The sequence below is a fragment of the Sander vitreus genome, chromosome 21 (genome assembly GCF_031162955.1).
Source record: "Sander vitreus isolate 19-12246 chromosome 21, sanVit1, whole genome shotgun sequence".
Classification (NCBI taxonomy): Eukaryota; Metazoa; Chordata; class Actinopteri; order Perciformes; family Percidae; genus Sander; species Sander vitreus.
The window spans coordinates 1715270-1730269 of NC_135875.1; the positions used below are offsets into that span (position 1 = coordinate 1715270).

General features: G+C 44.4%; 1 protein-coding gene across 1 annotated transcript in view; it reads right to left on the minus strand.

Annotated features, from left to right (window-relative positions):
- Positions 1–15000, minus strand: part of LOC144536346 (glutamate receptor ionotropic, delta-1-like) — a 719688-nt gene that overhangs the window by 213989 nt on the left and 490699 nt on the right. Inside the window, exon 5 of the mRNA XM_078279431.1 lies at positions 2267–2320. Within this exon, the coding sequence (XP_078135557.1) occupies positions 2267–2320 (54 nt within the window). The remainder of the gene's footprint in view (positions 1–2266; positions 2321–15000) is intronic.

The window sequence follows — 15000 nt, forward strand, 5'->3', positions numbered from 1 at the left end:
AAATTAACGTATATTTAATTAGATAATGCCTAATTTGCATATTTAAACATTCAATTACAGAAAACTTGTAATACATTTTTTTCTCATCTTAATGTAAGTAATCAACTGGGAAAGTTTCATGGTGATATCTGCTAGTTAAAAATGTTACCCTATTCACCTGTAGTGTCTAAACCTAAAGTGCTCTTGAACCTTTCTGGTTTGTTATTCAAGGTCAGGGCCCGTCTACGTCTCTGGTTCAAAAGCAGCTGTAATTAATTGAGCCCTCAGTAATGTATTTACTGTAAGGGTGCTTCCACACATGCTGCGTTTGCTCTGGACTTTTTAGACTTTTCAGTTTGATCCGAAACAAACTGAACTATGGTCTGGATAGTTTCTAGTTATAAAGCATTTTTTGGATTGTTTGAATTTTCGGACCAAATACAGGACGTTCTGGCCATCTGTCGTCTTGTTATAAGAGCAGGGAAGCTTCCATAATGCAGTGATTTCCATCCACTGTGCTGTGAGAGATCTTTTATTGAGTTACTGCAAATAATCTGCCATTGTTATGACTGCAATGTGATGACTGGCAGAGAAATTAAATACTATTCTTTGTCAGTAGGTGTCAGTATAGAGCAATAATGACCTTGTTGATTTAAGACAATAGAAGTACTGCCCCCTGGTGGCAGTGACAGGATGTACGCAGTAGGGCCGACATCATTACAGCATTAGCGTTTGATTTGAAGAGTGAGAACATTTTAACTGTGTAGGCACCAAATAAAAGCCTGCAGGTGCCTAAAAATGTTGGCTGTGTCTCAAAGCGGCCTACTTGCACACTTCAAACACTTGGTTTTAAGTATATAGTGGAGATGTTTTAACGTTAAGTGTTCATTTTGGGACAATACTAACCATTGAAAGTGGGCACTACAGCAGTAAGGGGTTAGTGCACGTTAGCAGTGGACTGACGGAAGTATGCAGAATGAGACACAGCCGTTCTCTTGGTGTGGTTTGTTAAGAGTGAGAGTACCATAAAGACAACCAGGGTTATGGCTCGATGGCAGATTAAATCTGAGACCAGATGGAAGCAACCAGACCTCCCTGAACAAAGGGAGACGGGGTTCAGCGAGGATTGACTGTGACTACTTTGGGTACTCTTTCGGGGAGGCAGTAGCTCAGTCAGAAGGGAGTTGGGTTGGGAACTGGAGGGTTGCTGTTTCAAGTCCCCGTACGGATGTAAATGGCCGAGGCTGCCATACAAGGTGCCATCTGCTCATCAGGTAAACATTCACGCGCATTTACGCTCCTGAACTCGGGGTTCAGTGTCTTGCCCAAGGACTTCGACATGGGCCTGCAGGGCCAGGGAGAGGATAGAGAGAGGACATCAAGGAGATTGACATTCGAGCCAGGGGGGGCAAAAAAACTCATTGTAGAAGCTGAGACCTGGCCTACCACTTGGGGCACATATGGACAAAACAAACATGCTAAATGTTGGAGCTCCAGTCTGTTGAGACGCCTCTCCAAACGCAGAAACCAAGAGCAGTCACACCATAAAACGTTAAGACACGTTGAGAAAAAAGATCCGTATTTTGCCGTAATCCAATGACACGAAAAAAAGTAAACTTACATGGCCGTATGCAAACTCCGCGTATGCATACGGACCAAAGTATGGTGGTGGACAGGTAGCTGGAGAGGTGCCAGTTTACCTCCTGAGCACTCCTGCTCGAGGCACCTTTCCATGTGCAGCTCCCCCACTCTGACATCTCTCCATTAGTGCATGTATAGGTACTGAACATGTGCAGCCCCCCCACTCTGACACCTCTCCATTAGTGCATGTATAGGTACTGAACATGTGCAGCCCCCCCACTCTGACATCTCTCCATTAGTGCATGTATAGGTACTGAACATGTGCAGCCCCCCCACTCTGACATCTCTCCATTAGTGCATGTATAGGTACTGAGCATGTGCAGCTCCCCCACTCTGACATCTCTCCATTAGTGCATGTATAGGTACTGAGCATGTGCAGCCCCCCCACTCTGACATCTCTCCATTAGTGCATGTATAGGTACTGAACATGTGCAGCCCCCCCACTCTGACATCTCTCCATTAGTGCATGTATAGGTACTGAACATGTGCAGCCCCCCCACTCTGACATCTCTCCATTAGTGCATGTATAGGTACTGAGCATGGGCAGCCCCCCCACTCTGACATCTCCAGACCTTTTTTTCCTTTTCTTTTAAAGACAATCCCATATTATGTTTAAGACTGGTGTTGCATGTTCTGAACATCTTACCTCATTCACAAACACCCAGTGACTGTCTTTGGAGGCCAGATTTGTTTCCACCGCCTGCAGAGAGAGAGAGAGAGAGAGAGAGAGAGAGAGGGAGAGAGGGAGAGAGAGAGAGAGAGAGAGAGAGGGAGAGAGAGGGAGAGAGCGAGGGTTAATAATAAGAAGGACTGCTCTTATCCACACACTGATAAGCAGAACATGATCTTCCTGCACGGCCTGGATCACGGAGGAGCAGCTGCTTTTGTTCTCACTTGTGTCTTTGTGTGTGTGTGTGTGTGTGTGTGTGTGTGTGTGTGTGTGTGTGTGTGTTGTGGATTGAAAAGTTCACCTCCCCCCCCCCCAAAAAACAACTCAGCCGTTTCCATGATGGGTCGTCCTGCCAAAATGTGGAGCAGCGAAAGCTTTTTCGGGGAGAGCATAGCGAGCAGTTTCCGCTTCTCAAAGCGCCCGGGGCCCGTCTGGTCCTCTGCTGCTACCGTGCGATAATCCTAACAACATGCAGCAGCATCCTGCAGCTGATAGCACAGAGCACCATGGACAAAATAATGGAGACACTCCTGAAATAACTTCAATGAGAAGTTCCCTGAAACCATGGGCGTAATTTAGATGTACATTTACAACCAGGGCTTGACATTAACGCCCGCCAACCCACCAAATGCGGGTAGATTTCGGCAGTGGTGGGTAACAGTCACTCTCAGTAGCCACTTTGGCGGGTGGCATGCTTTTATATCGTAACACTGGTGGAGTACTGGGCCACTGTAGCGCCGCCCGACACAGGAACACAGCTGTGACCCAGTGGTCAAAGAGTGTAAAAACAAACAGGAATGTGTGTGTGTGTGTGTGTGTAGATAATGATCAGTGATCAGGTTATAGTTAAGCTCTCAGCGCTGCTCTCTTAACACACTTCACATGACATTTCCTACTTACAGATATCACACCTGTCACCATAACCTTTACCGGGCCACACACACACACACACACACACACACACACACACACACACACAACTCACCTGAGAGAGCAGACAAACCTCTAATACTTCATGTTATTTTTAGAGAACATGTCTAATGAAACACAGCCTGTCTCAGCTACATTTCATTCTGCAGAAATGGGCTTTATCTAACATCATCAACCCTCGAGGTAAAAAATAAAGTGTATTTTAGCTTTTAATGATCTGCGTGGGTGAAGAGGTTAAAAACAAAGATGGAGCAAACACTTTAAAAGGAAAAATAAGAGAATTAAATGTATCAAGTGGTATTTATGCACAACTAGCGGGGCGACTGACCTCGGTATTCCCTGCAGACCTGCATATATTAAAATGTAATATACAAAACATTTCTTATAAACACAAACAGAAACCTAGGATGGTGAACTCCTCCACAGGGCTCTTTTTCCAAAGACCTCATATTATGCTCCTTCTCAGGTTCATAATTGTATTTAGAGGTTGTACCAGAACAGGTTTACATGGTTTCATCATATTGTTGTTGTACTGCTCATTGCTGCAGCTCCTCTTTTCACCCTGTGTTCAGGTCTCTGTTTTAGCTACAGAGTGAGACCTCTCACTGCTGGAACATCTTTGTTGGCAGTCACACATGCTCAGTAGCTAGGTAAGGACTACTAGCCAGTCAGAAGCAGAGTATGAGGGCGTGTCCTGACAGTACCTAGGTAAGGACTACTAGCCAGTCAGAAGCAGAGTATGAGGGCGTGCCCTGACAGTAGCTAGGTAAGGACTACTAGCCAGTCAGAAGCAGAGTATGAGGGCGTGTCCTGACAGTACCTAGGTAAGGACTACTAGCCAGTCAGAAGCAGAGTATGAGGGTGTGTCCTGACAGTACCTAGGTAAGGACTACTAGCCAGTCAGAAGCAGAGTATGAGGGTGTGTCCTGACAGTACCTAGGTAAGGACTACTAGCCAGTCAGAAGCAGAGTATGAGGGCGTGTCCTGACAGTACCTAGGTAGCCAGATCTTCCTCAGCAGTGGAGGGACACACACACACACACACACACACACACACACACACACACACACACACACACACACACAAAACTTGGTTTTAAATCACATAACTGTGTAACATCTTATGTTTCCATCAATGTACTTTAATGTATAATTAAAGTAACTGAGGTTCTGTGCCTCGATTGGTGAGTCTGTGTCTGTTATTTTATGACTTTGGTGAATCCGAACTAACCCTTTAAAAGAACATTTTGCCCTGAAGGCCACCACAGAAAATGTTAGGGATCGTCCAAAATATGTAAGAATCATCCTCAAATATCCAAAACACATTTTACTCAGACACACACACCGCTGTCACCACCGTTAAGCCGAGGGAAACAAAGTGGAATTGTGTGCACATTTCGTGAAAGGTGAAGCGACAGCTGAGCGGTGACATGGAGTTGCAGTGTGATTGCTCACTCCGTCCCGTCCCGCCCTGTCCCACCGTCCCTGTCTTTGTGTCGTCTGACGAGGCCACAGCATGACCCCAACCCATTCGTGCTGCAGCTGGGGGGGACGGAGCGGCAGGATGACGATGACGAAGGCTGACTCACATGACTGACAGCGACACAAATGTGTGAGAGGCTCGGTGCGAGTGAGAGCAGAGTGCCACGGATGAGACGATACACACAGAGACTTTGGGCCTGAGGATCAGGAATATGACGCTAAACACAGTGTCCGCTTCGCTTTAGACAGTTAGCCTTTTCTCTCTTCGCTGTCATACATGACAGTGCATGGGTCGGGCCTTTCGATCACTGCGTCTGACTGAGGAATAAAGACAGAACGGAGAATAGAGACACTTGATGCTGCAGGAGACATCTTCAGCATTTCACCGGCCAAAGATACTGACGTAAAGCTGTGGATGTAAGAGTGAGTGCACAATGAACCAAAAAGAAAGAACCACTGACAGACAGGCTCAGATTATTATTCTATAAGTGTTTGACAACATTATGGAAAGGATTTCTAAGGAGGTCGACCTTTCTGTTAAAGAGTAAGATCCTTTTTTTAAACATAAAAACAGCCGCGAAATTGTGTTCGCTAAAGCCACCAGACTCCATGTAAATAAACAGTAATTTTAGCATCATAAAATACACTTCATTCAAAGTGGACAGAAACTAAATAAAACTATGAAAAGCTGTTTTGGGTCATCTTTCCACTTTGCCAACCATCACAAGTCGAATTTAGGTTGAAATAAACACATAGTTTACTGATTTACATGTGAAAATATGTTGGTTTTGCACACGCTAAAAGTAGTGATTTTTTAAATGGAGTCTGGTGGGTTTAGCGCTAGCGACTTCAGAGCTGTTTCTGGTTAAACAGAAAGGTCTGAAAGAGGTTTTAAAGGTCTATCTCTGTAGGGATCCTTTCATAATGTTGTCAGACACTTAGAATAATAATCTGAGTCTGTCAGCGGCAAAAACAGCACTTCTGTGAAGGTATTAAGGGAGGAAGGAAATGGGCTTATATTGGCTGTTGGCCAGACGGACTTGCAGAGCAAATCTCAAATTTGCCGGAAGTTCGTCAGGGTTTTCCCAGGCTATCCTGGAAGGAGTTTTCCAAAAGATCCTAAAATGCAGTTTGTAAGGATGCAGCCAAAACGCAGAGAAAATGTTACGTTTTAAAGAAATAGCTATGTGTGTGTGGACTCGGCCGACGTCTGAATAAGCACTGCAGGTGCAACAGCATTTAAATGGAAAATATGAACACAAAAAAAACCCAATTGAACCAACACAGCGTTCTACACCACGGCGCCAGTGCTACAATTCTCACTTTCTTTCAACAATCACTGACTTTGAAGGTAAAACAGAGAGACAGTTTTATGAATTTTAAACACCTCATTTAGAAACCTGTTGTTGTCATCCAAGCCCTCCAGAGTCCACTGACCCTTCTCCTGCCACAAAAGAAATTACTTCTATAACCTGTTCCCACAGCCCAATGGTCCCACAGCCCAATGGTCCCACAGCCCTATGTTCCCACAGCCCTATGGTCCCACAGCCCTATGTTCCCACAGCCCTATGTTCCCACAGCCCAATGGTCCCACAGCCCTATGTTCCCACAGCCCTATGGTCCCACAGCCCTATGTTCCCACAGCCCTATGGTCCCACAGCCCTATGGTCCCACAGCCCTATGTTCCCACAGCCCAATGGTCCCACAGCCCTATGTTCCCACAGCCCTATGGTCCCACAGCCCTATGTTCCCACAGCCCAATGGTCCCACAGCCCTATGTTCCCACAGCCCTATGGTCCCACAGCCCTATGTTCCCACAGCCGAATGGTCCCACAGCCCTATGTTCCCACAGCCCAATGTTCCCACAGCCCAATGTTCCCACAGCCCAATGTTCCCACAGCCCAATGTTCCCACAGCCCTATGTTCCCACAGCCCAATGTTCCCACAGCCCAATGGTCCCACAGCCCAATGGTCCCACAGCCCAATGTTCCCACAGCCCTATGTTCCCACAGCCCAATGTTCCCACAGCCCAATTGTCCCACAGCCCTATGTTCCCACAGCCCAATGGTCCCACAGCCCTATGTTCCCACAGCCCAATGGTCCCACAGCCCTATGTTCCCACAGCCGTATGTTCCCACATTTCTAAGATTGTTCTTAAAATGAGGCCCTATATTAGGGTTAGGGTTACATTCCATCTGTAGTCCATTGCTACAGGATAATAGGTTGGGTGTAATTGGCTACCAAATTGGGAGAAAGGGGGATACAATCTGATACAAATCCATGAAAAAGGAAATGTGGGAACATAGGCACGCTCCCTCGTCACGGACTGCACCGTCTAATGTTCTGCACACATTCTGCACCTTCAAATCTAAATACCAAATGTGTTTCTGTTTATGCGGCCAACAAGGAAAAGATTGTTCTTTTTGGTGCCAATAGGTAATAAATATTCAACAACACTGTCTAAAGAAGACACTGCAGCCTTGAACGTCTGTATTTTTCTCTTTTCTCAGCGGCCGTTTTAGCGGTTTGTTAGATTCCCCGGCAGCACCTGAACCTTACACAGTGCTGATGAGGTATTGATTGGGCAAGGCGAGATACACGAAAGCAGCAAGACAGAATCACGGTCAATGCTAAACATCGACTGCTGATCTACTTCAAGGTAAAGACATTATTTATAGTATCTATTTTCCAATGTTAACTAAATGTACAAGAACAAGTAGTTGTTTTCCTCAAAGTGTAATGATGCCAAAAAGTATGCTCAGTCGTAGGACTAAGAATACAAAGATTGGAAACTAAGTGAAATGCTATTTTATTGATGTTGTTTTCTTACTTTCTGTCAGCAGATCTCACGTTCAGACCATGTGCAACAGTACAAATGTTTGTGTTTGCAGTGCCAAAGAACAGAGATGCTCACAAGTCTCGTGCAGTTGTCAGTTTCCGGTCCAGGTCCCGCGTCGTTTAAATAGCAAATGCACCTGCGCCCATCTGTGGCCCATGGGCGTGCTGGTCTGACTGGGAGGTGTGTTCAGGTGCATTCTGGGCGTGTTGGTCTTACAGGGAGGTGTGTTCAGGTGCATTCTGGGCGTGTTGGTCTTACAGGGAGGTGTGTTCAGGTGCATTCTGGGCGTGCTGGTCTTACAGGGAGGTGTGTTCAGGTGCATTCTGGGCGTATTGCTGTCTTGATGCAGCGGGAAGTGATGGCACCATTGACCAACAAAAACCTGGTCTAAAGTCAATAACGCAGCATTTCATTGTTATTTTAACAGAGCATCAGTAAAATGCTCCTAGGCTCGTGCACAGCACGTGCACACTATGCTTGTTACACACACAGGGACGCACAGCAGCACACACACACACACACACACACACACACACACACACACACACACACACACACACATGCAGAAGATTACAAATACAAATATTATGATGCAGATCCTCCATCATAACAGCAATGCTCCAAGGTCCAAACGCGCCTGGCTTTTAAAGGGAATGGGAGATGATCTCTGATTGGTTGATTGCATGTTACGCCCAAAACACACCTCTGATTAATGAAGACACTAAGGTCAACCCTTTTGAACCATGAGGAGTTTTAGGTACTGTACACCGGAGTGGTTATAATCAAGATCTAAGTATATATCTCGTTCTTTCCTCTTTCTCTAACCTCTCTCTCACACACACATATATATGAACATGTAACTACACACACGCGCTAAGGTGACCAGCCGGTCAACAGCTGGTCACGTGGCTACAGAGCACGCACCGCTCAACAACTGCGCTCTTTAGCGTGTGTCCTTTTGTTTGCAACACGTTAGTTTGAGAGCTAACTGGTTAGCCTATCCACGTGGAGCCTGCAACGCAGCCCACTGCCGCCCTCTTGGGGCTGAATAGCTTTTGTCCAGCTAACACATAGCCTAGCTTAAATGAGCTAACAGCTAATCTGGGCGTAACCTGTTCCTTTAAAGAATCAGATAGATTAACCAAGTTAAGATCTGTATTTTAAAGGGAACACCACTAATTAGACTATGTCACAGTTCAATATTGGCCCCTGAAGTTTCAGGATAATAACCAACCACCTACGAGTAACCAACACAGGGCTCTGTATATTTTTTGCAAGTTAGACAGACTCTTTGTTGCAGGGTTACACAACCCAAATACTTGGTAAAGGTTTGGGAAAGACTGTTGTCACGTTAAAAGGTAAATGACTCGACATCACAGTGCAGATATAAGAGAGCCTTAGAGTGTTATTCACATCCAGGATTCACACCTTCGCTCTGCTCTGATACCGAGCCTGTTATCTTTCCGCCCCACGGAATCAGACACACAAATGGTGAAAAGCGCACGTCAACATGCAGTTACACTCAGTTTCACCACGCTCCTGCAAACACACGTGTGCGAACACAAAGCACACAGACACATTCGAGCTCCCTCACAACACATTCGGATGCACACAGCTGCAGGACGCCGCAGTACTTCAGGGAGCGCTGCTTTTAACAGCAACACCATGACCTCCATGCGGGCCGCCGAGATTCCAAGGAAGACTTCAGGTCAAGCTAACCCTGTCACCACGAGTCAAGATACTTCCAGCTCTCATCGTCTCCAAAAGAAACAACAACCAGAGCCTCTTCATATTGTCTGTGTGTGAAAAAGCCCCGGAGAGCTGTGCTAAAAGCAGCTCTTCACAAGGCAAGAGTTCATGTAGGACAAGAAGAAAGCTGAGAACACAGCGAGGTTTCATGTTCTGGTATTGCCAAATGGCATTCGAAAGGTCGAGATGGGTGTGTTGTACTTCACTCGGTTCACACAGATCGCACAAAAAAAACTCCAGAAGACTTAGCTGTACTTGTATGTGTCAAGGTTTTCCACTGCAACACGACGGCACGGCAGCAGTGCAATGTATCTGGCGTAATTTACTGCAGTACTGTACGTAAGTACAAATATTGAGGTACTTGTACTTTACTTGAGTCTTTTCTTTGCATGCCACTTTGTACTTTTACTCCACTACATTCATCTGTTACAGCTTTAGTTACTAGTTACTTTAGTTACTCCGCTACATTCATCTGTTCCAGCTTTAGTTACTAGTTACTTTAGTTACTCCGCTACATTCATCTGTTCCAGCTTTAGTTACTAGTTACTTTAGTTACTCCGCTACATTCATCTGTTCCAGCTTTAGTTACTAGTTACTTTAGTTACTAGTTACTTTTGTTACTCCACTACATTCATCTGTTTCAGCTTTAGTTACTTTAGTTACTCCACTACATTCATCTGTTCCAGCTTTAGTTACTAGTTACTTTAGTTACTCCACTACATTCATCTGTTCAGCTTTAGTTACTAGTTACTTTGGTTACTAGTTACTTTAGTTACTCCACTACATTCATCTGTTACAGCTTTAGTAACTAGTTACTTTAGTTACTCCACTACATTCATCTGTTCCAGCTTTAGTTACTAGTTACTTTAGTTACTAGTTACTTTAGTTACTCCACTACATTCATCTGTTCCAGCTTTAGTTACTAGTTACTTTAGTTACTAGTTACTTTAGTTACTCCACTACATTCATCTGTTCCAGCTTTGGTTACTAGTTACTTTAGTTGCTCCACTACATTCATCTGTTCCAGCTTTGGTTACTAGTTACTTTAGTTACTAGTTACTTTAGTTACTCCGCTACATTCATCTGTTCCAGCTTTAGTTACTAGTTACTTTAGTTACTAGTTACTTTAGTTACTCCACTACATTCATCTGTTTCAGCTTTAGTTACTAGTTACTTTAGTTACTAGTTACTTTAGTTACTCCACTACATTCATCTGTTCCAGCTTTAGTAACTAGTTACTTTAGTTACTCCACTACATTCATCTGTTCCAGCTTTAGTTACTAGTTACTTTAGTTACTCCACTACATTCATCTGTTACAGCTTTAGTAACTAGTTACTACAAGTCCAGCTGAGATGATCAGACCATTGTGTGTGTGTGTGTGTGTGTGTGTGTGTGTGTGTGTGTGTGTGTGTGTGTGTGTGTGTTTTCCAAGGGCCAGAATGTTTCTAAGCAGACACTCTGGGGGCCGGACTTCCAAATAAAGAAAATAAAATGAATTTCTACCTAATACGCCTATTCTTGTTTGAAATTTTCACTTTCCTACTGAATTAATGCTACATTACATTTTTTTACCTCAGATAAACAGTTAGACTACAAACAGACAGCTTTTGTGTTAGCTTGTTTGTAAAAGTTCTCTATTTGCAGAGTAGAGCTGTGTTGGCGTCAAACAGCGCGGTGGACAAGAGCGGACTGAGCAGACAGAGCAGATTGAAATATCTCTTTCTAGATGTTTATGCCTGTCTATACAGGTGAATGCATTGGTAAGTATTGACTTTTTACTCACAAAGGTTTTACTGTAGCCTACTCACAGTAACGAGACTAGCGTGAGTTGATCTGCCCCAGCGGCCGTTGGTAATCCTCTTTGTATCGTTCCCAGTCAGGTGCTGAGTGTTTTAACGCACACACATCTGGGCTCAGCTGTGTGTGGAGCGCGGGCATCGCTGTGCAGAATCCCAGCATGGGAATAGAGCTGCAAATCCAGGGGGCTGGGTTTGTGCTCTACCTGTGTAATGTTACCTGCTGGAAATGCTTGAAATGCTAAATAACAGAATGCATTTTTTCCTCTTCACATTTTCTGAATTCATGATTATTCTGCGGGCCGGACTAACGTTGACGTCAGTTGACGTTGGCTGCTTTACACTTTAAGTAACATTTTCAATGCAGGACTTTTACTTGTAACAGAGTATTTTAACAGTGTGGTATTAGTACTTTTGTACTTTACTGCAGTAAAGGATCTGAATACTTCTTCCGCCGCCAGAAGCTGATCGTTACATTTGACCATTTGGCAGAGCTAGCTGGCGTCAGGCTAGTTCACGTCTCTCCTTAACTCCGAAGCAAACATGGAGCACATTTTTAACTCGCCATTGACTTTCATAACACGGCCAATATCTGACATCTACACAGTTCATTTCTGGCCTAAAACATTTTCAGTAGTGAATTTAATGATGGAAATAGCAGACAAAAATTGTGAAAAGAAATATTGGTTGTTAGCGTTTGTGTTTGCTTCTGCTTGAATGCCGAAATGAATGCTGTGGGCAGCGAAGGATTCAACAGTTGGATCCTCAGATTCTTTGAATAGAGGCTGCATTTGTGGAGCACATTTGAAGGAGCCTTTTGAAATGAAATGGGACAGCCTTCGTCGCACCGGTGTGACGCGATCGGGCTCCGAACGCAGCCTCCGAAGGATGCAACCCCTGAATTGGGACATAGCTAGAGGCATTTGAGTTTTTCCTTTAACATCTCCATCTCTTTGTGCATCAGTGTGCTTGTGTGCACTTAAGTAACTGTATTTATTATTACTGTGACAGCAGTGTGGTGGGATAAACTGGCAGGGGAAGGAGCACTGTTGTCTTAAAAAACAATGAAATTATAGAAAGTCTGACTGAGGCTCGTGTGCTCATTGCTGCTGTTTGCTCTTTCTCTGTTGGATCAGTTTTAGCTACATGTCAGTCACTTATTTAATATATTGGTGGAATAACACAACGCCCACAGGAACACCTACAAAGACACTAGTCTTTTTAAAATGTTCATGCTTTGTAGCTGCCTTTCTACTTCACATGATAACAAGATCAATATCCTGTCTGCGTGATCAATACCTGGACACGGATCACCCTGCAAAAGGTCATAAAGAACAAGTATCCTCACTGGAATCTTTCACAAACCTTTCGCATGTTTCATTTTAAATATCGTTATGATATTGTTGGATATGTGTGAGTGTGTGGGCGCTGAGAGGAAAGACAGATGGGAGGTCCTTCTCTCGGGAACGGACTGAGCACAAAGCTCCTCCAGGACATTTTCTCTTACTTCGTTTGGATCTTTTGCATTTTGCAAAAAAGGCAGTAGGACTCAAATAAGACGGAAAACGGCTCGTAGTAGAAGCTTTGAACACGCACATAGTAGAAGATGAAGCTGCAGAGGATGAGCTGTGGTCACGTAAACGGATGATATTTCAAGCTGTTCTCATGAACCAATCAAACATATAGCTACGAAAAGTGAAGCTCTGTAATTATGTATTTCACGACTACAGGGATTTGGAGCCGGGGAGCGGAGTTTGTGGAAGAAACACATTTCATATTCCTTCACATCCTCCGTCAACAAACTGGAGAAAATACTAAATAATTTGCCGTGACAAACTCTACCTGCAAATGGCTGTTTTCCATCTGAATGGCATGCTTCCAAAAACTGTCTCCAATTTAAAAGTTTGATCACAAGTACAAACACGTCTGCAAGTCAGTGGAGAGTAGCACCAAGCTTCGTGCCAATTAGCAGGTTGTTAGAAACGAAATAGATCTGTCAAATAGCACTTTTGTAAGTTCAGTTTTTAAAAAACTAAACGGCTAACTGATATGACAGACATGTCCTCAGGGGCGTAGCACAACATTCTGGGCCCTGTAGAAAGGCATTGTCTATGGGCCCCTCCCCGCATCCACAGCTATTCATTCTAACATCTTTTTGGGCCCTCCTCACATGAGGGCCCTGGGTACGCTCTCCGGCATCGGACGCCGCGTCTCCACCCTGTTCGGCATCCTCTCCCAACCTGCCAGCGACACAGTGAGTCACGCTGACAGATTTGACTGTAAAGACAAAACGTGGAGTTCCGTAGGTCTTAGTACGGTGTGTCGAAGCATCAGATGGCTCAATACCTATAATTAAAACTGAAACCGTGGTGGTAGGTCTATCTGTTGCTCTGATTGGTTGTAGGTCTATCTGTTGCTCTGATTGGTGGTAGGTATATATGTTGCTCTGATTGGTTGTAGGTCTATCTGTTGCTCTGATTGGTTGTAGGTCTATCTGTTGCTCTGATTGGTTAGACTCATATTCTGACTAGAATCTGAGTATGACGATGTCACGCTAGACAAACTGTATACAAAGAGGTCTTAGTACGGTTTGTCGAAGCATCAGATGGCTCAATACCTATAATTAAAACTGAAACCGGGGGTCCGTTGAACGCCCTGCTGTGTGCGCAAGCACACTGCCTTCTCATTACCACAAGTTGACATACACGTCGCTGCTGATTGGGTATCACCTGTGACACCTGCCACCTGCCCTTTCCCCCCCCCACACACCCCTGCACAGTCCTTCCAGAAAAATGTTCCAGTTTCCAGTTTTTTTTGTGATTGTTTTGGGCAAAAATCCTTGATTATGCGGCACGTTTTCTTAAAAAATGTGATGGAATATGTGGGATATTTATGCAATGTTATGTGATGAAATGGCGGGAACTTGCAAAAACCGGCGGTTCCATCGTGGCGTCATCGCGGGGTTTGCAGCTTTTGATGACGTTCACGTCGCGTAATTACGTCACTTCATAACCTTCCCATGGCAACAGGGGGAAACAGCTGCTCTTGTGTGAAGTAAACACAACATTTTTAACTTTCTGCTAAGATATGTGGGACTTTTTTGCACCGAAATAAATATGCAGACTTTAGCTGATTACGCATTGACTTATGATATCACTGCCTGCATGTCCTTCCAACCGATACCCCAGAAAATCTCCCTCTTTTTCACAGCCCGATGTTGGCAGGTAAGAGAGTTTGAAGCTTAAAGTAAGAATCATTTTACAATGTCTGACTTTGGTGTCAATCTGTGTACAAAGAAATGATTTAGATTACAAAATAGATCCGTCAATAAGTGGCACTTTGTGAGGTTAGCTTTAAAAGAAAAGAAAACTGTGACTAACTGGGTAGGTCTATCTGTTGCTCTGATTGGTTGTAGGTCTATCTGTTGCTCTGATTGGTGGTAGTATATATGTTGCTCTGATTGGTGGTAGGTCTATCCGTTGCTCTGATTGGTTGTAGGTCTGTGATTGGTTGTAGGTCTATGATTGGTTGTAGGTCTATCTGTTGCTCTGATTGGTGGTAGGTCTATCCGTTGCTCTGATTGGTTGTAGGTCTATCTGTTGCTCTGATTGGTTGTAGGTCTATCTGTTGCTCTGATTGGTGGTAGGTCTATCCGTTGCTCTGATTGGTTGTAGGTCTGTGATTGGTTGTAGGTCTATCTGTTGCTCTGATTGGTCTTTCCTGGTTCGGTTGAAACACGCCCCATAGTCACAGCCCAATGGAGCAGCATCAGACTCATATTCTGACTAGAATCTGAGTATGACGATGTCACGCTAGACAAACTGTATACAAAGAGATGAATTTGACCGAAATAAGAGAAACAAAATGCAGATGATCTGCAGCCTCGCTGGCTTTATTTTTGCTAGACCCTGTT